Source organism: Gossypium hirsutum, chromosome D13 (genome assembly GCF_007990345.1).
Source record: "Gossypium hirsutum isolate 1008001.06 chromosome D13, Gossypium_hirsutum_v2.1, whole genome shotgun sequence".
Lineage (NCBI taxonomy): Eukaryota > Viridiplantae > Streptophyta > Magnoliopsida > Malvales > Malvaceae > Gossypium > Gossypium hirsutum.
Genome location: NC_053449.1, coordinates 47,334,072 through 47,352,061, shown reverse-complemented (window position 1 = coordinate 47,352,061; position 17,990 = coordinate 47,334,072). Strand labels below are relative to the sequence as shown.

At 34.1% G+C, this 17,990-nt stretch overlaps 4 protein-coding genes across 15 annotated transcripts; 2 read left to right on the top strand and 2 right to left on the bottom strand.

Moving 5' to 3' along the window:
* Positions 1-602: 602 nt before the first annotated feature.
* LOC121225089 (uncharacterized) lies at positions 603-2,258 on the bottom strand. Its single transcript, XM_041108981.1, has 2 exons — positions 1,460-2,258; positions 603-1,353 (listed from the first exon to the last, which is right to left on the bottom strand). The coding sequence occupies exon 2, from the start codon at positions 1,291-1,293 to the stop codon at positions 676-678; it is 618 nt and encodes a 205-aa protein (XP_040964915.1). The 5' UTR covers positions 1,294-1,353; positions 1,460-2,258; the 3' UTR covers positions 603-675.
* Positions 2,259-2,332: 74 nt separating this feature from the next.
* Positions 2,333-5,459, top strand: LOC107920732 (ran-binding protein M homolog). 11 transcript variants are annotated; one of them, XR_001690756.2, is made up of 8 exons: positions 2,335-2,487; positions 2,611-2,787; positions 3,078-3,192; positions 3,806-3,851; positions 3,987-4,063; positions 4,280-4,424; positions 4,495-4,574; positions 5,012-5,459. XR_001690756.2 is itself a non-coding variant. In XM_016850569.2 (7 exons), exons 3-7 carry the CDS (start codon positions 3,016-3,018, stop codon positions 5,040-5,042), a joined length of 240 nt encoding a protein of 79 aa, XP_016706058.1. In that variant the 5' UTR covers positions 2,333-2,487; positions 2,611-2,847; positions 2,960-3,015; the 3' UTR covers positions 5,043-5,459. The 11 variants fall into 11 exon arrangements, 3 of the variants coding, with proteins under 3 accessions (XP_016706058.1, XP_016706056.1, XP_016706057.1); XR_001690759.2 differs by having other exon boundaries at positions 2,611-2,993; positions 3,806-3,885; XR_005922920.1 differs by having other exon boundaries at positions 2,353-2,483; positions 2,611-2,993; positions 3,806-3,885.
* A 1,508-nt stretch (positions 5,460-6,967) lies between these two features.
* On the top strand, positions 6,968-12,836 carry LOC107919926 (GBF-interacting protein 1-like). 2 transcript variants are annotated; one of them, XM_016849369.2, is made up of 9 exons: positions 6,968-7,347; positions 7,996-8,039; positions 8,338-8,404; positions 8,500-8,626; positions 8,741-9,237; positions 9,798-10,062; positions 10,926-11,214; positions 11,496-11,945; positions 12,133-12,836. In XM_016849369.2, the coding sequence occupies exons 1-9, from the start codon at positions 7,149-7,151 to the stop codon at positions 12,433-12,435; spliced, it is 2,241 nt and encodes a 746-aa protein (XP_016704858.1). In that variant the 5' UTR covers positions 6,968-7,148; the 3' UTR covers positions 12,436-12,836. The 2 variants fall into 2 exon arrangements, with proteins under 2 accessions (XP_016704858.1, XP_016704857.1); XM_016849368.2 differs by having other exon boundaries at positions 9,795-10,062.
* Positions 12,837-13,804: 968 nt separating this feature from the next.
* Positions 13,805-17,073, bottom strand: LOC107919927 (coiled-coil domain-containing protein 22 homolog). The gene is made up of 6 exons (XM_016849370.2): positions 16,724-17,073; positions 15,870-16,310; positions 15,102-15,325; positions 14,842-14,988; positions 14,359-14,583; positions 13,805-14,222 (listed from the first exon to the last, which is right to left on the bottom strand). The coding sequence occupies exons 1-6, from the start codon at positions 17,048-17,050 to the stop codon at positions 13,979-13,981; spliced, it is 1,608 nt and encodes a 535-aa protein (XP_016704859.2). The 5' UTR covers positions 17,051-17,073; the 3' UTR covers positions 13,805-13,978.
* Between the last annotated feature and the right edge of the window lie 917 nt (positions 17,074-17,990).

The following is a 17,990-nucleotide window of genomic DNA, read 5'->3' as shown; positions in this document are numbered from 1 at the left end:
GTTTAATCGTGTCTATTCCCATCGAGCAAATATATGCAACATATTAGTAAAAATTCGACTAACAGTTTCCTCAGATCGTTGAAATCGCTCTGTTGTATTTGAATTTGATTCTCTATTTCCAAGAATGTACAATGATAATGCTAACTTCTCCATCGCCGATACTTTCCCATTCTTTAAGCCATAATTTGTTTGCAAATCATGCAACAATTTGTGAAATATATTTTTTGGCATCCTAAAACTAATCATGCAACGATCATCGTGCCCATTTAATACTTCGTCCACCCACATTTGACCAGTATAATTTGAATCCATACGCGGTTGCATAGTGAAATAAGTTTCATGGTGTACCAATACACTGCTTAACACATATTCTTCCTCATTATGATAATTGTTGTGCTCAACTTGGGTAACAATTGTGGCTATTCTTCGTTGAGCTTCTTCACTTAATTCAGAAGTATCATAATTTATATCAAAACTATTATACATATTGTTAAATTCATCCATAACCTGAAAAAATAATCAAATGAAAGTAAATTAATATTTCGTGACATTCTATCTTTGGCAGAAACTTAATTAAAAGCATATCATAAAAATACCAAACATAAAAAGTATCATACGTTAGTTTTACATTTAAAAAAGTAGTATAGTTATATTACAATAATAATTGTAAGGAGCTTATGGTGGAGGTGGTTGATGGTATGGTTGGAAGGGAAATGAGGATGTTGCTACCAAGGACGAAAATGATGCAATTGGATTTTGTTCAGCATACTCGCGTCGAAGCCACCAAACCCTATCATCTGGATCTAAGTTCAAAAACACTTCTCGTTTCACCAGTATTTGGAACATTTTTGTGGCAAAATAGTAGAGTTCATCTTTTTTTGGAATTTCATCTCCCAAAGCACGCAAAGCATCCATTGCATTTGAAATAGTATATTGAGAGTGTGGAAAAATAATTTCATTCACTGACTTCCTTGGACTAGACATGCTCTCACACAATTTCTCAATCTGGGTAGTTAATGTATTTCTTGATGATTTTCTACTTGAACTTGATTTTTTTCCTTTACCGTGTACAACCCTAAGTGTTTGCTTTCTTCGATCAGGGATTTCATGAAAAGGGTTTGATGGTACCTCATCAGGAGGAATACCTTCATTCTCGTTACTATGTTCATCTGAATCACCAAAGCCCTCATTAGGTGCATCATCTCCCATAGGAACCCCACTTGGAAGAACACCAGACGAAGGTGCCCATGCATTCTCTCCAGTGGCTACAATGCCACCAAACATTTGCCACATTAACTCATTCAATCGTGGTTCAATTCCTTTCTTCTTAAATCCTTTAAAATCAGGATTTTCCTACATAACATGTTAAATTTAAATGTTATAATAAGATTTTTATAATTGTAAATTATTAATTTCAATAAACTTTATGCATTAAAATAATGATAAAGTTAACACTAACCTGTATTTTTGTAGCCTACCATTCTTCCGTAGCATCGACCGTCTTTTTAGATGGACACCATCCAATACCTGTAGATTCTTTAAGCAACTCCCTCCATAACCTCCATTCCTTTTTTAATGTATCCCACTTATTTTTCAATTGAGGTTTTCCATAATTTTTTTGTGTTTTTGCTTGAAAAAGAGAAATGACATTTTCCCATCCTTTTGAGTTTAGATGAGTTATCGGTCTATTACCAGCATTGACTTCATTCACGCAAAGTTCACAAAATATGAACGTCAGCTCATCATCCCAAACAGCTTTTGTTGCTAAGCTACTATCTCCGTCCACAAAATTTCGTGTCTTTACCATCTATTGTCATTGATATAATTCAGTCAATGTGCTAGCATTCACCAAGAAGCATAGAGAACATATATAGTCTATAAGTTATTTTAGACGTCTCCCAATGCTAATCTTTATCTAGCCACACCCAAAAAAAATGGCACCTTAATTGAAGCTTCAACTTAATGGAAAAAGTGAAAATGAATGCAACAAAAATATAATTTTCAAGTCTCATATTTACTCCATTTCTGATTCTCTTGGATACAATACATATTTATATGGATATCAGACTTAAGTCTCTAGGCCAAACTAATAAAATTAAAGAAAAAATCTGTAAGAACCATTAGTTCACGTTTATTGCTTAAAAATCTATCTACAATACAATTTCTTCATGTTTCTGTCAAATAAAATTAACAAATGTTAATTTTTTTTATCTATTTTAGAATGATTTGACAAAAACTATAAATTAAAATACTCAAATAAATTTTCTTCTAAAGTTGGAGGACTAAAAAGGTTATTATGCCGAAAAAGAATAATAATAAAACAGATAAACTGTAATTCACAGGAATTTGACTCGACAGAGCCACCGAGGGGAGAAAAAAAGACAGAAAAGCTCTTTCGTTCTTTGTAATATTGGCGTAGGCAAAATAAATCCATTAGGCTTCAAAGATTGAAACTAACCGATTATGGCTTCCTTGGAGATTATGTAGGTCAGTTCGCTTGGTTTTTATGATCTTTTATGTTTTTGGTTTTTCATGTTGAGTTTCGTTTAGATCTTCCATTTCATTAATGTAAGTTGAAATGACCCCTTATTTGCATCATATGTTTTGTAGGGCTGCGATTGTTTGGGATATATCAAGTACTTTGATACTCATTTTACAAATTTCACTGGAGGTGTTGAAACAATTGAGAATTGTGCTTGTTTGCATGAAGAGGGTCATGGGATCTTATGGAAGCATCAGGACTGGAGAACAGGTTTAGCAGAAGTCCGACAGTCGAGAAGGCTAACGGTATCTTTTATATGCACTGTAGCTAACTATGAGTATGGGTTTTTCTGGCATTTCTATCAGGCAAGTTGGTGTCTCAGGATTTTCTTTGCAAACTTTTTGCATAAATTGGCTATTAAACATGACTTTTTTTCGACTTCTGGGAAACTAATTCCTCCTCATAACTTGTTAGCAGCAAATTTTTTTGGGTTCATTTTTCTATTTCTCAGGTATCTTTGGTTATATTTCTGCATGTTCTATCTTTACTGGAATTGGTAATATTATTCTTTAAGAAATTCCGCTGATTAAAGTAGTTTTATTGGATTGTATTTTAAATGTTGGTGACTATTTGGGAGTAAATTGCTGGCGCTTGTATCGATTGGGAAGGATGATGGAATTAAAGGGTACTAGAAGGGCAATCTTCCTCAGGTTCTTTGTAGTTTTTACTTCCACTCTTTATTTTAGAATTGGATTTCGATAATGTAATTGTGATGGTTTACTGAGCTGCTGTTGACATTGATTTAGTACTAAATGGTTCAGGTCTTCTGGTTATGAATATAACTTAATGATTTTAGTCTAAAATTTGCATGTTCATCAAGTGTTAAATCTTTACATTCCTTACTCTTTAGTTGCATTTAATTGCTACATTGGGGTTTCTCTATAATGAGCGTGCAGTGTGTTAGTTATGACACCCTTGTTTCTGGCATTTTCCAACATATTGTCTGGCCTTGTAAAATTACTTTGAGCAGTAAAGTAAGCTAAAAATTGCTTGAGGTTGTTAAAGCTTATTTCATGGTAGTGACAGTTCAAAAGGCAGTTTATACAACTCTAAGCTAGTGAAGTAAAATTTTAAGCTGGGTGATTGGTGCCTTGGTTGTTAAACACACCTAAAACGCAATTATGACATATCTTATCTACTTAGATTTTTCCTTACTACTTGCTTTGATATTTATTACACAGTTTCATCACTATGCAAGTTGTTATGGTTAAAGTGGTAATGATTTCAAGTTGTTCTCATGAGTTTTTATTTGAAAATGTGCAGGGTTCATGTCAACTTTGGGCAAAAGAAGTTTGCTTTTGATGTGAAGGCAAGTTATATTTCTTTTTCTGCATATGTATATGGTATCCTAAGTTTCAGTATATCTTTGTTACCTCAGTCTGTCATATTAAGTGACTTCTTGAATCTTGCTTTGCTGTATATAATATTTGATGCCATATATCAGGAATATGAAGCTCAAGAAAGGTTGAAGCAGCAGATGACTATTGAAAAGATATCTCTACCACCTAATATTAGTTATGGGTATTTTTTTCCCTTTTGCCACTGTATTTTCTGTTCTGTTGTTTTACATGTCTGTCCAATGTGATTATCTATTGGATGATTTAAAGAAGTATCTGAATTGTTTGAATCTAGGCTACTGTTTTTATAATATAACAATTGCTGTAATATAGAAATTTGTGGTCTAGGCAACTGCGATAATACTAATTGCAAACTGTTGGTTCTTGACAATTGGTCCAGGCAACGGTGATAATACTAATTGCAATGCCTTGTGTAAAAAGGCATTGCAGAACTCTGAAAAGGTTTTGAAGCACCAGAAGCAGTATGAGTAGAAGATAAAATATTTAACACTTGAAGATAAAGTGTCATACTAAATCTAAATTAGGTGAGTGTAAGTTCGAAATGACTAAATGCAAGTCTCAGCAGCTGGCAATTTTAAATACCCGGTTATGCAGGTTGTGAAACTCTCGGAGTGCGAAATTTATAGTTATAATCCTCACTCTGATGCAGATCCCTTTCTGGAGAAATGATCAATGTAAGTGTGTATTATATTAATACTTTACTGAGTAATCATTGGGCCATAATTGTTCAGTAACTGTTGTGGAGTTATATTTTCAGATGGTTTCTTCTTCTACAATAGAAAACTAAAGCGTGTAGTTAGTTTAAGCTTTTGCTGCTTAAGGTGGGTCTAATTGTGTTCTGTGATATTTATAGTTATGTGTAACTTGTGTTAGGCATGAAGTCATATAGCAAACCTGCTAAACTTGTTCATATTACTACAAGCTTTTGTTGTTTCGTTTGTTTAGTTGTGCTTTGTTTTGTTTTTGATAGTTTTAGTTTTTGAGGGTTTGAGACATGAATACAGCATTGCTGGAGACATGAATATGGATGGTATTATTACTGATTTGTTTTTTTATTTTATCAGGTTTCTTTCATTAGATAATAATGTTTTAATTATGTTGATTTATATAGGTTAGAAGGGAGAAAATCAGTGAAAGAATGAAGTATCTGCAAGATTTAGTACCAGGATGTAACAAAATCACAGACAAAGCTGGTATGCTGAATGAAATCATCAATTATGTTCAATCTCTTCAACGGCAAGTAGAGGTAAAAAATAATGGAGAAAGAACATATGGATTTGTGTTTAAAGGAAAAACAGAAACTACTTTCATACAATTCAAACACATATATAGAGTAGAAAAAGAAGGGTTTTCACTTACCAGATCAAAGTTGAGAACAAGATTGATAGGATGAGTAGAAAAATATAGCTTCTTTGAGAGTCTGCTCTGCTGTTACGGTAGAGTTTTGTTACTGTCAATTGAAGAGCAGGGTTTTTTGCATTTTGGGAATGAAATTAACTTAATTTTTAAGGATAAAATGGTAAAATAATAAATAAAAGTAAGGCTATTTTTGTCTGTTATAATGCCAACTGCTCAGTAAGCCTCTAACTGCTGCTATTTGCTCCAGCTGAAAATCAGCTGATCAGTGTGGTTGAAAAGCAACCTCACTGCACTGACACCCTCAACCAAACACAAATGCAGTGAGTTTGGCACCATATTTTCCTTTCAAACGTGCCTCACTGTCTCACTGCCTCAATCCAAAGGAGCCCTTAGTCATACTACTAGTAAATAGAAGTGGCACACCGGGTGTGTGAAAATGATAAAATTTAAAAAAAAAATACTGCAAAAAGGAAATTATTTTAGTAGTTATTAGTAAAAAAAGAAAATTTTTTATTAAATAATAAGTAAAAACCTTAATTGCAAATAACAATTGTCAGGTTTGTTCTCGTTTCCCCATTTTTTAGTCCTTTGTCCAAAGAAGCGTGTATTTTTGTTAAAAAAAACAAAAAAGAAAGAAAGAAAAAGAATGTGTATTTAAAAAGAAGAAGAATTTGCGTATTTGTATTATATTTATAGTGTTTAAAAATATTCTTAATAAAATTTCTTATCGAGTTGGTGTCATCTTCAATTGGATCATTAACTCAGTTAAGAAGTTACGAGAATGTCTTTCTTTAATTCAAATAAGTAATATTATTTGAGAGCATTTTAATCTTTTAACTTTAAAAAATAAAAAAAATGCATATTATAGAATTTGAACTCACATCAATTGCATTAGTAAAATTTTTAATTTAAAATTCAAATAAAGCTTTATTTTGATATTTTATACATTTTTTATTATATACACTTTATTACCTCTATTTATATATTTATACTATTATTTAAGTTCCTGTTTGTATCAATATGACTTTCAATCGGGTCACTCGCTCTGTTAGAAAGCTACAGGAATGACTTTTGCAATTAAAATAAGTAAAATTATTCGAGGTTCTTTTAAATTTTTTTACTTTTAAAAATCTAATGAAAATGCACATATGGTGGGATTTGAACAATTTAATTTATTTTTTTTTATTTTAATAATATAGATATTTCATACTTTATTATTATTTAGTTTCAAACCATACATTTCATTATTTATTGTATGTTATTTTTATACAGATATTTGTGTTCTAAATTTGCAATTTTTCCACACATACATGTGTGATATGATTTCTAATTTATATAATATATATACTAATATTTAAAGTTTCAATTTAATTGTGAAAATTTTAATATTTTTATAAAGCAACAAATATAATTTTTAGAATATTTTTTATCTTTTTACTTGGAATAGAAATTTGGTTTTTGTTTTGACTTAATTGTTCATTTGATACAAATTTGAACTGTGTTACCTATCCTCCATTCTTAAATAAGAAATGTGATTTTAATATATATGCTTTTTAATATTTGCATCAAGTGGATATTCTTTAGAAATGGTATTACATGCCAATTGAGTATGTGGCTTATGACTAGCTCTAGAATATTAAAAATACATACTAGTTTAAAAAGATGGTAATATATTTAAACCCAACTTGTTGCAATAAAAGGACAACCATTATCAATTGTAAAAAAGAAGAAAAGGGCAAAGAAAAATACAAAATAGTTTTCTTCTTGTATAAATGCCCTAGTTATTATAAATAATAAATATAAATACATAAGACATTCAATTCTCTCCTTGTTTCTTTGCTTCTTCCTTCCCTTTTTTCTTCTCTTTCTATTTTTCTTTCTTTGCTACCATGAGCAGCAAAGGTGGCGGCGGAGGCGGTGGAGGTGGCGCTGAAGGGTCAAGGGTTTCGATCCCTGACAATGCAAAGAAAACGATCCTAAGCATAAGGGAGATCACAGGGAAACAACACAGCGATGAAGAAATCTATGTAATCCTCAAAGAGTGCTCTATGGATCCCAATGAAACTGCCCAAAAGCTTCTTTATATGGGTAAAGTCATTAATATTTAAATTTTTTTTTCTGGACTTGTTTATCTCTTCTCTTAGTGTTTTTCGATGCCCCTCTTAGGGTTTCTCGGTTCCTATTTGTTTGCTGGGTTCATGATCTATTGTTTATGTGTGGATTTTTGTTTTGAAAAGCTCAAGAAAGTTGGGATTTTTGGGAGGTCGCATTTTCATGCTTTCTTATATATTTGCTAATGGAAAATGAATTGCGCATTTTTTTCGAGTTGTTGATTTCGTGTTTTTCGGTTGGAACGGTGAAGAGAGTTGGGATTTTGAGAGGTGGGATTGGCTTTTTTTTGTGATTTTGCAAATGGAAAATGGTATCTTGGGTATGTTTCATTGAGGAAGGATGTTGTTTGGTTCTGGGAAATGGGGTTAGATTAAAAAAATTCAATATATTTATTAACATCGCGTCTTATTACCAAAAAAAAAAAACATGCGTCTTTTATTTTGATTTATCAGCTACAGAATCTGCCTTTTTATTCAATTTTTTTCCTTAGTTGATTAGAGGTTTTAATAATTAATTTTATAATTGTACCATCTTAATAATTTGATAATCTTATTCAAACTAACATATCAATATTCTATAATTCACAGTTTTGATCTTATTTCCGTCCTGTTGTTTTGTTGGCAGATACATTCCATGATGTGAAACGGAAACGCGATAAGAAAAAGGAGGCAAGTGTTCTTTTCTTTTCAATGGGTGAAAATAAGGCATTTCTTTATTTTGGTCTTCTGTGCTTTTACCTTGCAGTTAGAATTTCTTTTACCATTATTTCTGTTGGTTTTACACGACATAGGTCTTTTACTTGTTTCCTTACTGAAAAATAAGAAATAAAAAATGCCAAACTGTTGTAATGTTTCAAGAGTACTACATGCTAGAATGCCATTTAGATGGTTGCATTTTTTGGGGTTGAAAATTGCTTTACTTAGCTTGGTGAATTCTGAATTATAACTGAATTATTCTTTTATGCAGACAGCTGGTACACAAGGACGAGGAGGCTGTGGCAGTCGAGGGAACTATTATACATTATCTGGCAAAGGTATTCCTTCTCCCCTTATGTTTATGCATCACTGTATGGACCTGACATATTTTTTATTTGTAAGTTGCTAATGTAACTAGTCTTGTTCTCTTAAGATGCTGGAGGTGGAAAGAATGCATTTGCTAGAAGGGAGAATGGGGTTAATCGTACCGCTGATAGAGGTTCTATGCCTTCGCCAGCATCTCAGAAAGTGAAAAATAATGCAGCACTGCAAATGAAAAAGTAAATATGCATATTGGCATAATTTTGTTGTATCTAAACAAGACTTCTATGTACTTGTTAATTTTAATTCTAGAGAGTACATTTATATCTTACCTTATTTTGGTTCTTTTACAGAACATCAACTGCTATATCCAATGGTAGTACAATTTTACCAAATGGGATCTCCAGTCATGGACGTGGACCTCAATCATCCATCGACTGTATTATTAGTGAAACTAAAGACAGCTTACCTGTAAACAAGCCAAAAACTATTTCAGCTCAAACAGCTGTTAGAGAACCTCCTGCCCCAATTCCTGCTCAGTCCTTTGGCTCTCTGATCAAAGGTCAAGAGAAGTCTGCATCAAATTTGAGTACCTCATCAACTTCTGCCACCTCACCAATAGTGTCACGGGATTCTGTTGCTGTGGATACAATACAAAGTGAAGTTGGACTCCAACAAGAAGCTGCTGAATTAAATCGAATTCAAGGAAACAAACAAGTTCCTTGGGATATGGACATATCTAAGACTGAGAAAATGGTGTCTGAGGTTTCAATCTCAATGCATGGAGAGGAGGAGCCCAGCAAATCCGAGGTTGCTGAACAGGTTAAGCAGTCCATGCCTGTAGAGCAAGGTATCACCTCTTCTGTTTGTTCCATGATACCATAAAATATAGTGGTCTATGGTAGTTCATATTATCTTTATTTAGTTTTAAAGGTCTTTCTTATCTCCTTATAATGTTCAATATTGCAGTTTTAAAGGTCTTTCTTATCTCCTTATAATGTACAATATTGCATTCATGGGAGGCCTCTATAATTACTCCTTTTCTCTTTGGCAGTGGGTTGGTATGGTGTTTGATTCTATGGCTTTGCTGTTCCATTTCCCTGCCATAAAGATCCTGTTTGAAAATTCTGCACAAATCTTTGCAGTTTTCCTTGTATTGCAAGTTGTTTCTAGGTCTTGCCATCATTGTTGCTTTTTGAACTGCCTTTCTTCGAATTGCTTTTCTTTTTTTTAATGAACGGCAATAAGTTCTTACTAGGCGTTAATGTTGCTAATTCATTGATTTATTGTTTTATTGTGCTCGCTGCTTTTGCCTAGATATTGATATAAAAATTGCCTTGTGCACTTTTTGGTGTTCTCTTTCTCTCTTTCTATTGGTGATAAACTTGGTTCTTGTTTTTGAAACAGTAGTCACATCTGAGGTTGCAGCTGTCACTGATAAAGCCAATCCTCAATTGCTTGCTGATTCAAATGTTCACAATGGTCAACATGTTATTTTTCCTACCCACTTCCAAGTTTCTGAAGCGTTAAAAAATGGCTTAACTTTTGGAAGCTTTGATGCTAGTTTTGGACAAGTATCAAAACATAATAATCTCACTGATTTGGAGATTAACACTGCTAGGCCTGTTGAAACTTCTCAGGGTGTTGATGAAACTGTTGGAGAGCCATCTTCTAGGTTGGTGGGCTTTAGTTTCTACATTTATTAGAACTTATATTTTGTTCAATGCAGCGTTATTAAGGCATGCGGCCAGTTGCTGTGCCTTAGTGACAGACAACAAAAGTGCCTTAGGCTGTTTTTCAAGCAAGGCACAATTGATCAAGAGCACACTCTTTTGTAAGGCGCTAGATGCAAAATCCCTCCCGATTGGAGTTCTCTTTAATTTATTATTTACAAGGAAAAAAAACCAGACCTAAGGTTAAACCTGTTAACCAAGAAAAGAAACATAAAATTTTGCATGCTTTATAAGATAAACTGGATCGCTCTTTAGAGTTTATCATTTTAGATATATATCTTAACCTTATTTTATGTGCATACACAGACGTAGAAAGACAAATACATATTCGGCCATAGGCATGTTCTTTTCTATGCCTTGTGCTTTAGGCAATGTAATGGTTCTAGTGCTTAGATTGCATCAATACTGGTTTGATGTTTTATTTTCCCTCTGCCTGAATGTTATAAAAATCCTTCTATTCATCTCAAAAATTAGTTTTGAGGCATTGGTAGTTTCTGAGTTCTAATTTCTTCTTTAGTTGATTAAAGCAATTACATAAGCCATGGAGTGACGGATAATAGTGACCTGATGTTTTGCCATTCAACACTTTTACATCAAGAAGAAAATAGTTCTGTTGCAGCTTCTGGTGGATTACCGTGGAAAATCATGTTGGATGAATATCTGTAGTATAAATGCACCTAATTTGCTGTTGACACACACACACACACACACGATGCTAGAGTATTGGGGTCTTTAAACAGTATTCGTAGTTTGTCTAATTTGTTTCTATCTTTTAGATCTTATTGAGCCTTTATGATTTCTGCAGAAGTCAAGGTATATTACCGGCTGGTGAAGGGGGCAATGCTGATCAACAAGAAGCTCCTCGTGAGTTGGAGAAAGTGACTGAATCAGATGGCAATGTTTCATCTGATACCAACTTGAAAGTTGATCAGTCCAATCATGAAATGCATCTACATCCAGATAGTAATCAGAGCACCATTCCAAATGTGCCATGCTACAGACTTGGTTTCTTGCCAGCATCCACGACTAATGTTCCACAGTTTGATGGACCTGAGGCTCGACCCCATGATGTATCTCGTCTTACAAACTTCATTGTAAGATTTGCTACTTACTCATGATAGTCATTTTTTTATTTGATTGGTTGTAGCACTCCCTTGCATCTCCTCAGATTGCTATAGTATGCTTCTAAAACAAGATTTAATTGGCACTTGTAGTGTGGAATATGATGAGAAAAAGTATCAGCTATCATACGCTCCCATGAACTTCAGAAACTTAAAACTATCTTTTTTTCTTTGTCATAGTGATATCAAATGACAGTATGTTTATATTATGTTATAATTACATGCTCCTTACACTTTAGTTGTCGAATCTGTAGAGTGGTAATCCTCCAGCTCCATCTGGCAGTTCAACTCCACCTATTCAGAGCTCTGTTGCTGCAGCCCCACAAGCAGTCCATCTTTTCCGGCAGCCATTTCCACCTAATTACTTTCCATATCCTCACTATCTTTCACCCTTTTATATGCATCCAATGCATCAATTTTTAAACCCCACTGGGCTGCCTCAGCAACCTTCAACTGGCAATGTATACATGCCACCCGGAGTAACTCCACCTGGGGTCAAATTCCCTCTCCCACAGTTCAAGCCTGGAACTAATGCAGGAAACCCTGCTCACCTTGCAATTCCATCTGGTTATGGTCCATTGACTTCTCCGCCTATTGGTTTCAATTTACCTCTTCCATCGGTGACTTCTGGGAGCTCTAGCAGCAAGGAGGATATTGCAGCATTGCAGTTGAAGGAAAATCAAATATACACAACTGGACCACTGGTTAGTTTTGCTGTCCCTTTCCCTATCTAATGTGTTTTACCATGATGGATTGTATGTGTTGTAGTTTGAGGGGTTTTTCTTTTAGCTTATATGCTTATACATATAGTATATTATTATATTGTAGTACTTTTAATAGCAGGTATAAGTTAATTTTAAGACAATGCTCTGGATTTTATCTTTTTGGCAGAATGAAAGTTCAGCTCTCTGGATGCCTGCACCAGGGCAAGATTTATCCAACTTGCAGGTTAATTCTTTATACAACCTTTCCCTTCATGGTCCACAGCTTCCTTTCTCTCCTGCACAGGCTGGTCATGGTGCCTTTGCCGGACTTTATCAGTCACCGCCACAAACAATGGCTGCTCCTTCCAATGTTAACACCTTATTACAACAGTCTCAATCCACAGCTGCAGCTGTCGGATCTGTAGGTCCACCACCTGGCACTTATCAGCAGCCTCAACTCGCACAGGAAAATTGGAAAACTAATTACTGAACTCTTAAAAATCTTAAGAGGACAGCAATCTCTAAAAATCCATTTGAGGAACTTTTTTGGAAGGTAAAACACCGAAACTCTGGCTTACTCTTTGAATGTATATATTAAAGGCGTCTCAGACATATTAATGTCTGGAGGGGAAAATATGTTTGTTGCTGACTTGTTTTGCCCTTTTCCCCCCTCCATTTCTGATAGTGTTGTTGTTCTTTGGAACGCTTATTATTCTCATAAGAAACTCTATAGGAATTGAAGAGGTCAACTAGATTAGGTGGGATTTTGCCAATTTTTCCTTCTTTTTTTTTGATAATGTCGCCTGTATATTAAATTTTGAATTGAATAGGGAGGTAACATCATGATACAAAGCTGTAATTGGTATATGAGAAGGTTCTATTTCTGTTTAATTTCTTTCAAAAGCTACCTAGTATGCCCCCCCCCAATCTTGATCGTGTTGTTGTATGCATGTGGTGTAATACAGCCGACTCGGCTTGAGGTGTAAGAAGCTTTGAGTTCGAGATCCATTAAGTTTTCACTTTGAATCTCGACCATGAATTTGAGTTTAAAGTTAAAACTGTTTGATTAGGCTTTATTATGATCATTTACTTGGTTTTTTATTTTAACACGATTATTAAATTTGAGAAAAAGGGGGAAATCCAAGGAATATTTATTAGTGGGTTGATGCGAAATTCAGCAGATTTGGGAAGAGTTCATTAGTGATGTAGATAAAACGTCTAGTCTGTTTTGTCCCAACTCATTCTACTCTAGAAAGAAAATATTCATAAACCACCCAGTTTGTTTTATATTTATATCAACACTTTCAACTGTAAATTCAATGCATGTTATAAGACGACCTTATTTAAGTTGAAAGAAAACCCTAACTAGAATTATATGAAAAAGTAGTGTTATAAAATTGGTATATTCAATAAATATTCCAAGTTGGGCTAATTCGTTGGCCGTCAGATTTTTGGTAGAAAACTGACTCGCCCCACCCTTCTCTGCGCATTTCTAAATTTTCGAGATTGTGATTAATTTCCTTAGAAAATAGTAGTTATAATAGTAAGCTTATATTTTTATTCCTATAAAATGTGTAATTCAAGTGTTTTTGCTAGTTTTTTATCAAACTTCGAATGATGGTGCAAATGAACGCTTATCTCCAGTGTAATCTCGTTAATTTGGTTAAATATACCAGTAATTTAGATATCAATGGGAATCTTGATGCAATAATTATTGAATTGCACTTGCAATGAAATATTGTTCTTAACCCTTCATAAAAGAAAAAAGAAAAGAGTAACTTTCGACGAGACCATCGGTTCAGCCATCTATCCCCACACGCTCCACCTTCTTAACTGTCATTGATAGTTATGACCAAACATGATTTAAATTGTTCGATAAATATATCTGAAATTTGGTAGAAACCAAACATGGTTTGTAATTATTGCTTTCCAAACATTATAAAAATACAGGCTTTTCCTGTCTAACTTCAAAGTTCACATACCTAAGTAATGAACAAACACCCAAGTCAAAACATCGGATTCCTGTGATACGTTCAATCGTATTGGATTTGCTGCTCCAGATACTCATTTTCCTTCATAATGGCGTCAAGGTCAGCTTGTAGCTTGTCTTCATTTAAGCTTCGGGAAGACACGCCTGCTAGTTTCTTTTCAAGATCAGCTATTTCTCTTCGAATTCTGTCAGTCGTGAGAATTTTCTCAGAGATTTGCTCAAAGCTATCATGGATGCTTGTGAGCAGTCTATAAGCTTGTCCCCGGTCTGTGTCTTTCTTTGCTTCTCTGCATATAGACACAGTTCTTTCTAAGGAAAAAAGCATTATCTAATTTCACTTTGATTTAACATGTTGCCTAAATTAAGGCTACAATGCTGGAAAAGGAGTGTATTATGAGAGTTGCAGTAGCAGTCGGCTCATACCTGAAGACAATTTCATCTATGACAGCATAGGTGCGATGAAGGCTCTCCTGAATGGAATTGCTTTCTAATTGGAGTGTCCTAGTATCTCTTAAGATTCGTTCTATGTCAGAATCGAGTTTGCCACTGTTTTTTGTAATCTCTTTTATCCGCTCAATATAGGATCTCCGAGATGCCACCTCGGGCTGCTTCTTGAGGTCTGCGGCAAGTTTCAAGTGTTCCTCCTCCCTATAAAATTGCCAAGATACAAAGAATTAAGTCAAGGCCGGGTGTATAAATATTCGGGTAGAAGCTAGACCATTCTCTTGTAAAGTTTTTGCTGCAAAATATATGTTACTCAGACTAGAGTATTAGTGTCATACTGTCATATGTATGCGTCTGACACTCATAACTGGATCTGAGGAACATAGGTAGACTCTACTGCGGGAAATGACCTCAGATTATACCGTTTAATCTTGAAGCTAAGCTTTGGTTCCAATAGCCTACCTTTTTCTAATTTCAGATGAGGTCAATTGTGTTTCTAGCTCGATTTCTCTTAACTTTTGGAGTTTCTCTTGAGCCTCCGGAATGTTTGCATATAGATGTTCCTCAAGACTTCTTTTTTTCTCTTCAATAGGTTTTCGGACAGCATCCCTGCAGAGGGAGAAAAAAAAGATGCCAAGTTAAAGTCAACACTGATGCTCTCATCTTCCAATTGAATATCGAGAATCTTTTCTTAGTAACAACTTGTGAACAATGTTTTATACCACAACAACTCCAATTCGAGAATATTATGCTTTTTGGCATCAATCCGTTTGTTAAGTTGCTCCGGGAAAAACTCCATAGGATGATTTTCATCAAATGCCATATCTGCTGCCGCCTTCCACAATTCAAACTCTTCCTCAAGATGCTGCATTTGCAAAGTGTTTGCTCTTAATTCCTCCTTTAGTGCTTTTTCTTGACATAGCAAGTCTTCCTCTTCATATTGTATCTGGTAAAAGAATGGAGATCAGATACACTTCATACACAAAATGAACAACTTATTGTTCTGAATCCTGTTAAGAAGCTTGAGCTTGAACCCAAATTCGAGGCTTGAAGCTCATTTGGAGTTAAATAGAGTTTTACTTCTAAAGCTCGAGCTTGCTTTGAGATTAAAAGCGAACTACTTGAGTTTGCTCAATTAAGCTCATTTACCAGGAAAAGCAATGAGCTTGGTTCTCATGCTTAAATTTAAACTACGTATTAAAATAACCTTAATTAGGCACACGAGCTAATCAACTCAAATTAAGCTTCTAAAGCTTCAGCTTGACTTGACAATGACAACTGAAATCAACATTTTTCGGGCTGAAGCTGAATAGCTTGCGCATATATGCCTCCTTTACATATCTAGTCATCAGTCCCGTATCTAAATTTAAGCCATTTAATTTTTCCTAAGACACTATAATAGTATAATATACTAGTTACAAATTAGAAAAATGCAGGTCCTAATTGTAGGCTAATATTTACTTAAAATTTAATCTAGTCAAATAATGCACCTTGGAGTTTGTCTCCTTGGGACAGGTTGAAACATGTTCATCTTTCTGATGTGCAGTTTCCTCATGTCTGGATGCACCACTTGAATCCACAACTTCGGCAGTAGACTCGCTAAATAGCTCATCCTGCAGTATATCATGCACCCTAAGAGGGTCATGGACAACAGCTGCATCCCCAGCCTTGAACTCGGATGATTCCAATAGTTCATCTACTCTAAGATCTTTCAAGATAGCTTCAACCTTTTGAAGATTCTGATCAACCTCTTCATTATCTGAATTCTGTGTAACAGATTCAGAAACTTTCCCGAAGTTATCCTCCTTGAATTCCTGTCTCAGTCCAACATCCTTTTCCCCAGAAAATTTTACAGCTTCAGATGAAGTAGAAAGCTTCTCCACCAAAAACCTTACCAACTTATGTAAGTCCTCTTCTGATGGATACAAGAACTGCCGTAAGCAATACATATAATCGGTTCTAAGCATAATTTCATAACAATAAGAATAACTATAACCAGAATCAAAGTTTTATTCATGACAGCTTTTTCAAAATTTTGTTTATTTTATAGTGCATGAAATAGAGCTACAAATCTGGATTTAACCAATATCCAGATTCATCTGTCCCTAAATTTTCCTTCAATAAGAAAAAAGAACCAAACAGAATTTTCCACAGAAAATATCCTTTCTTTTCAGGGCATAATTCAGCTTAACAAATCATTTCATCCATAAAATTAACTTCTTATCAATATAAACTCCAAAATATTATAAAATTACCTTAAAATCAATATAATTAAACCAACCCCATTCAAAATTCAGCTCCATATTTCCTATAATGATTAAAAAAGGTAAGGAAAAAAGACTACCTTGTAATAGTTCATGTCACCAAGATAACCCAGATTCTTAAAAGCCAGTGAGACGTCGGAACAGATCTTGAACTTGTCCGCGATGGAGACAGAATCTTCAACTGAAATGGGGAAGGAGAAGTGGTTTTCATCGTCGTCATCGTTGTTTCCGAGGATGTTAAGTGATTGGCAGCAGAGGGAAATCAACGTCGTCGGAGTTAATTCGCTAAACGACGAAACATTCTCCGGGATCGAAATGCCGAAACTGCTTAAAGATTTTAGCAGAATCTCTTGAGACTCTTCCATTTTTTTTTTTTTGGCTTTGAGCAATGAGCAGCCCTGATCCATTAAATTTAGGAAAGAGTACTGTGAAAGCAAATACTACTACTAATTAAACCCTGTCGTTTTGAGGTTGGAAACAGATGCGCTGTCGTTTGATTTGATTCAACTTGCTATTAATGGCAGTATGGCACTGTTGTCTAACGGGACCGGACCGGTCGGTCCAACGGATTTAACCGAGAATCTATCAGCATAATGGTTCGGTTGAAAGGATTGAATTAATCTTTGAGGAAATTATTTAAAATCAACGAAAAATGAAAAATCTAGATAAAAAATTATGGATTGAATCGATTTATAAAAATTTTAATATTTTAAAAAAAAATTAAATTATTTATTTAATTATTATTAAATAGATAATTAAACTAATTAAATTAAAAATTCGATGATTAAAAATTTGGAACATTGTTTAACACTAAGGGGTTAAAATCTTGGTCTGGTTTCCCCTCTTTGAGACGGGTTTGTAATCCTAATGGCCTTTGTATTGTATGAAACATTGCTCCCCTTTTTTCAAAATTTTGTTTGGTAGGAATTAAATTATATATTTTCACGATAATGAAATATAATTTTATCATTTTAATAGCCTGTATCTTTATAAATTTTAAAGAGTTGAATCAAATTTTTATCATTTTGAGGGGTAATATATAATTTTACCATTACTAATTTAAAATTTTATAAATTATAAAGGGCATAAATTGAAAGTTTACTATTTTAGAGGGGGTCATGGCCCCTGGGTCTCCTAGTGGTTCCGCCGCCACTGCCCTTCTCATTTATTTATAATCATTTATTTGTGAAGTAACTTTCAAAATTGCTAATAGAATTATTTCTTTTTTTAAAATAAAATTATAGGGGTAAATCTTATTGTGTGTAAATTTTGTTATTTTTCTATCTAAAAGATATAAAATGACAAAAATGTTGGTGTGTAAGGATAAAAATGAACTCAAGCTTCAAT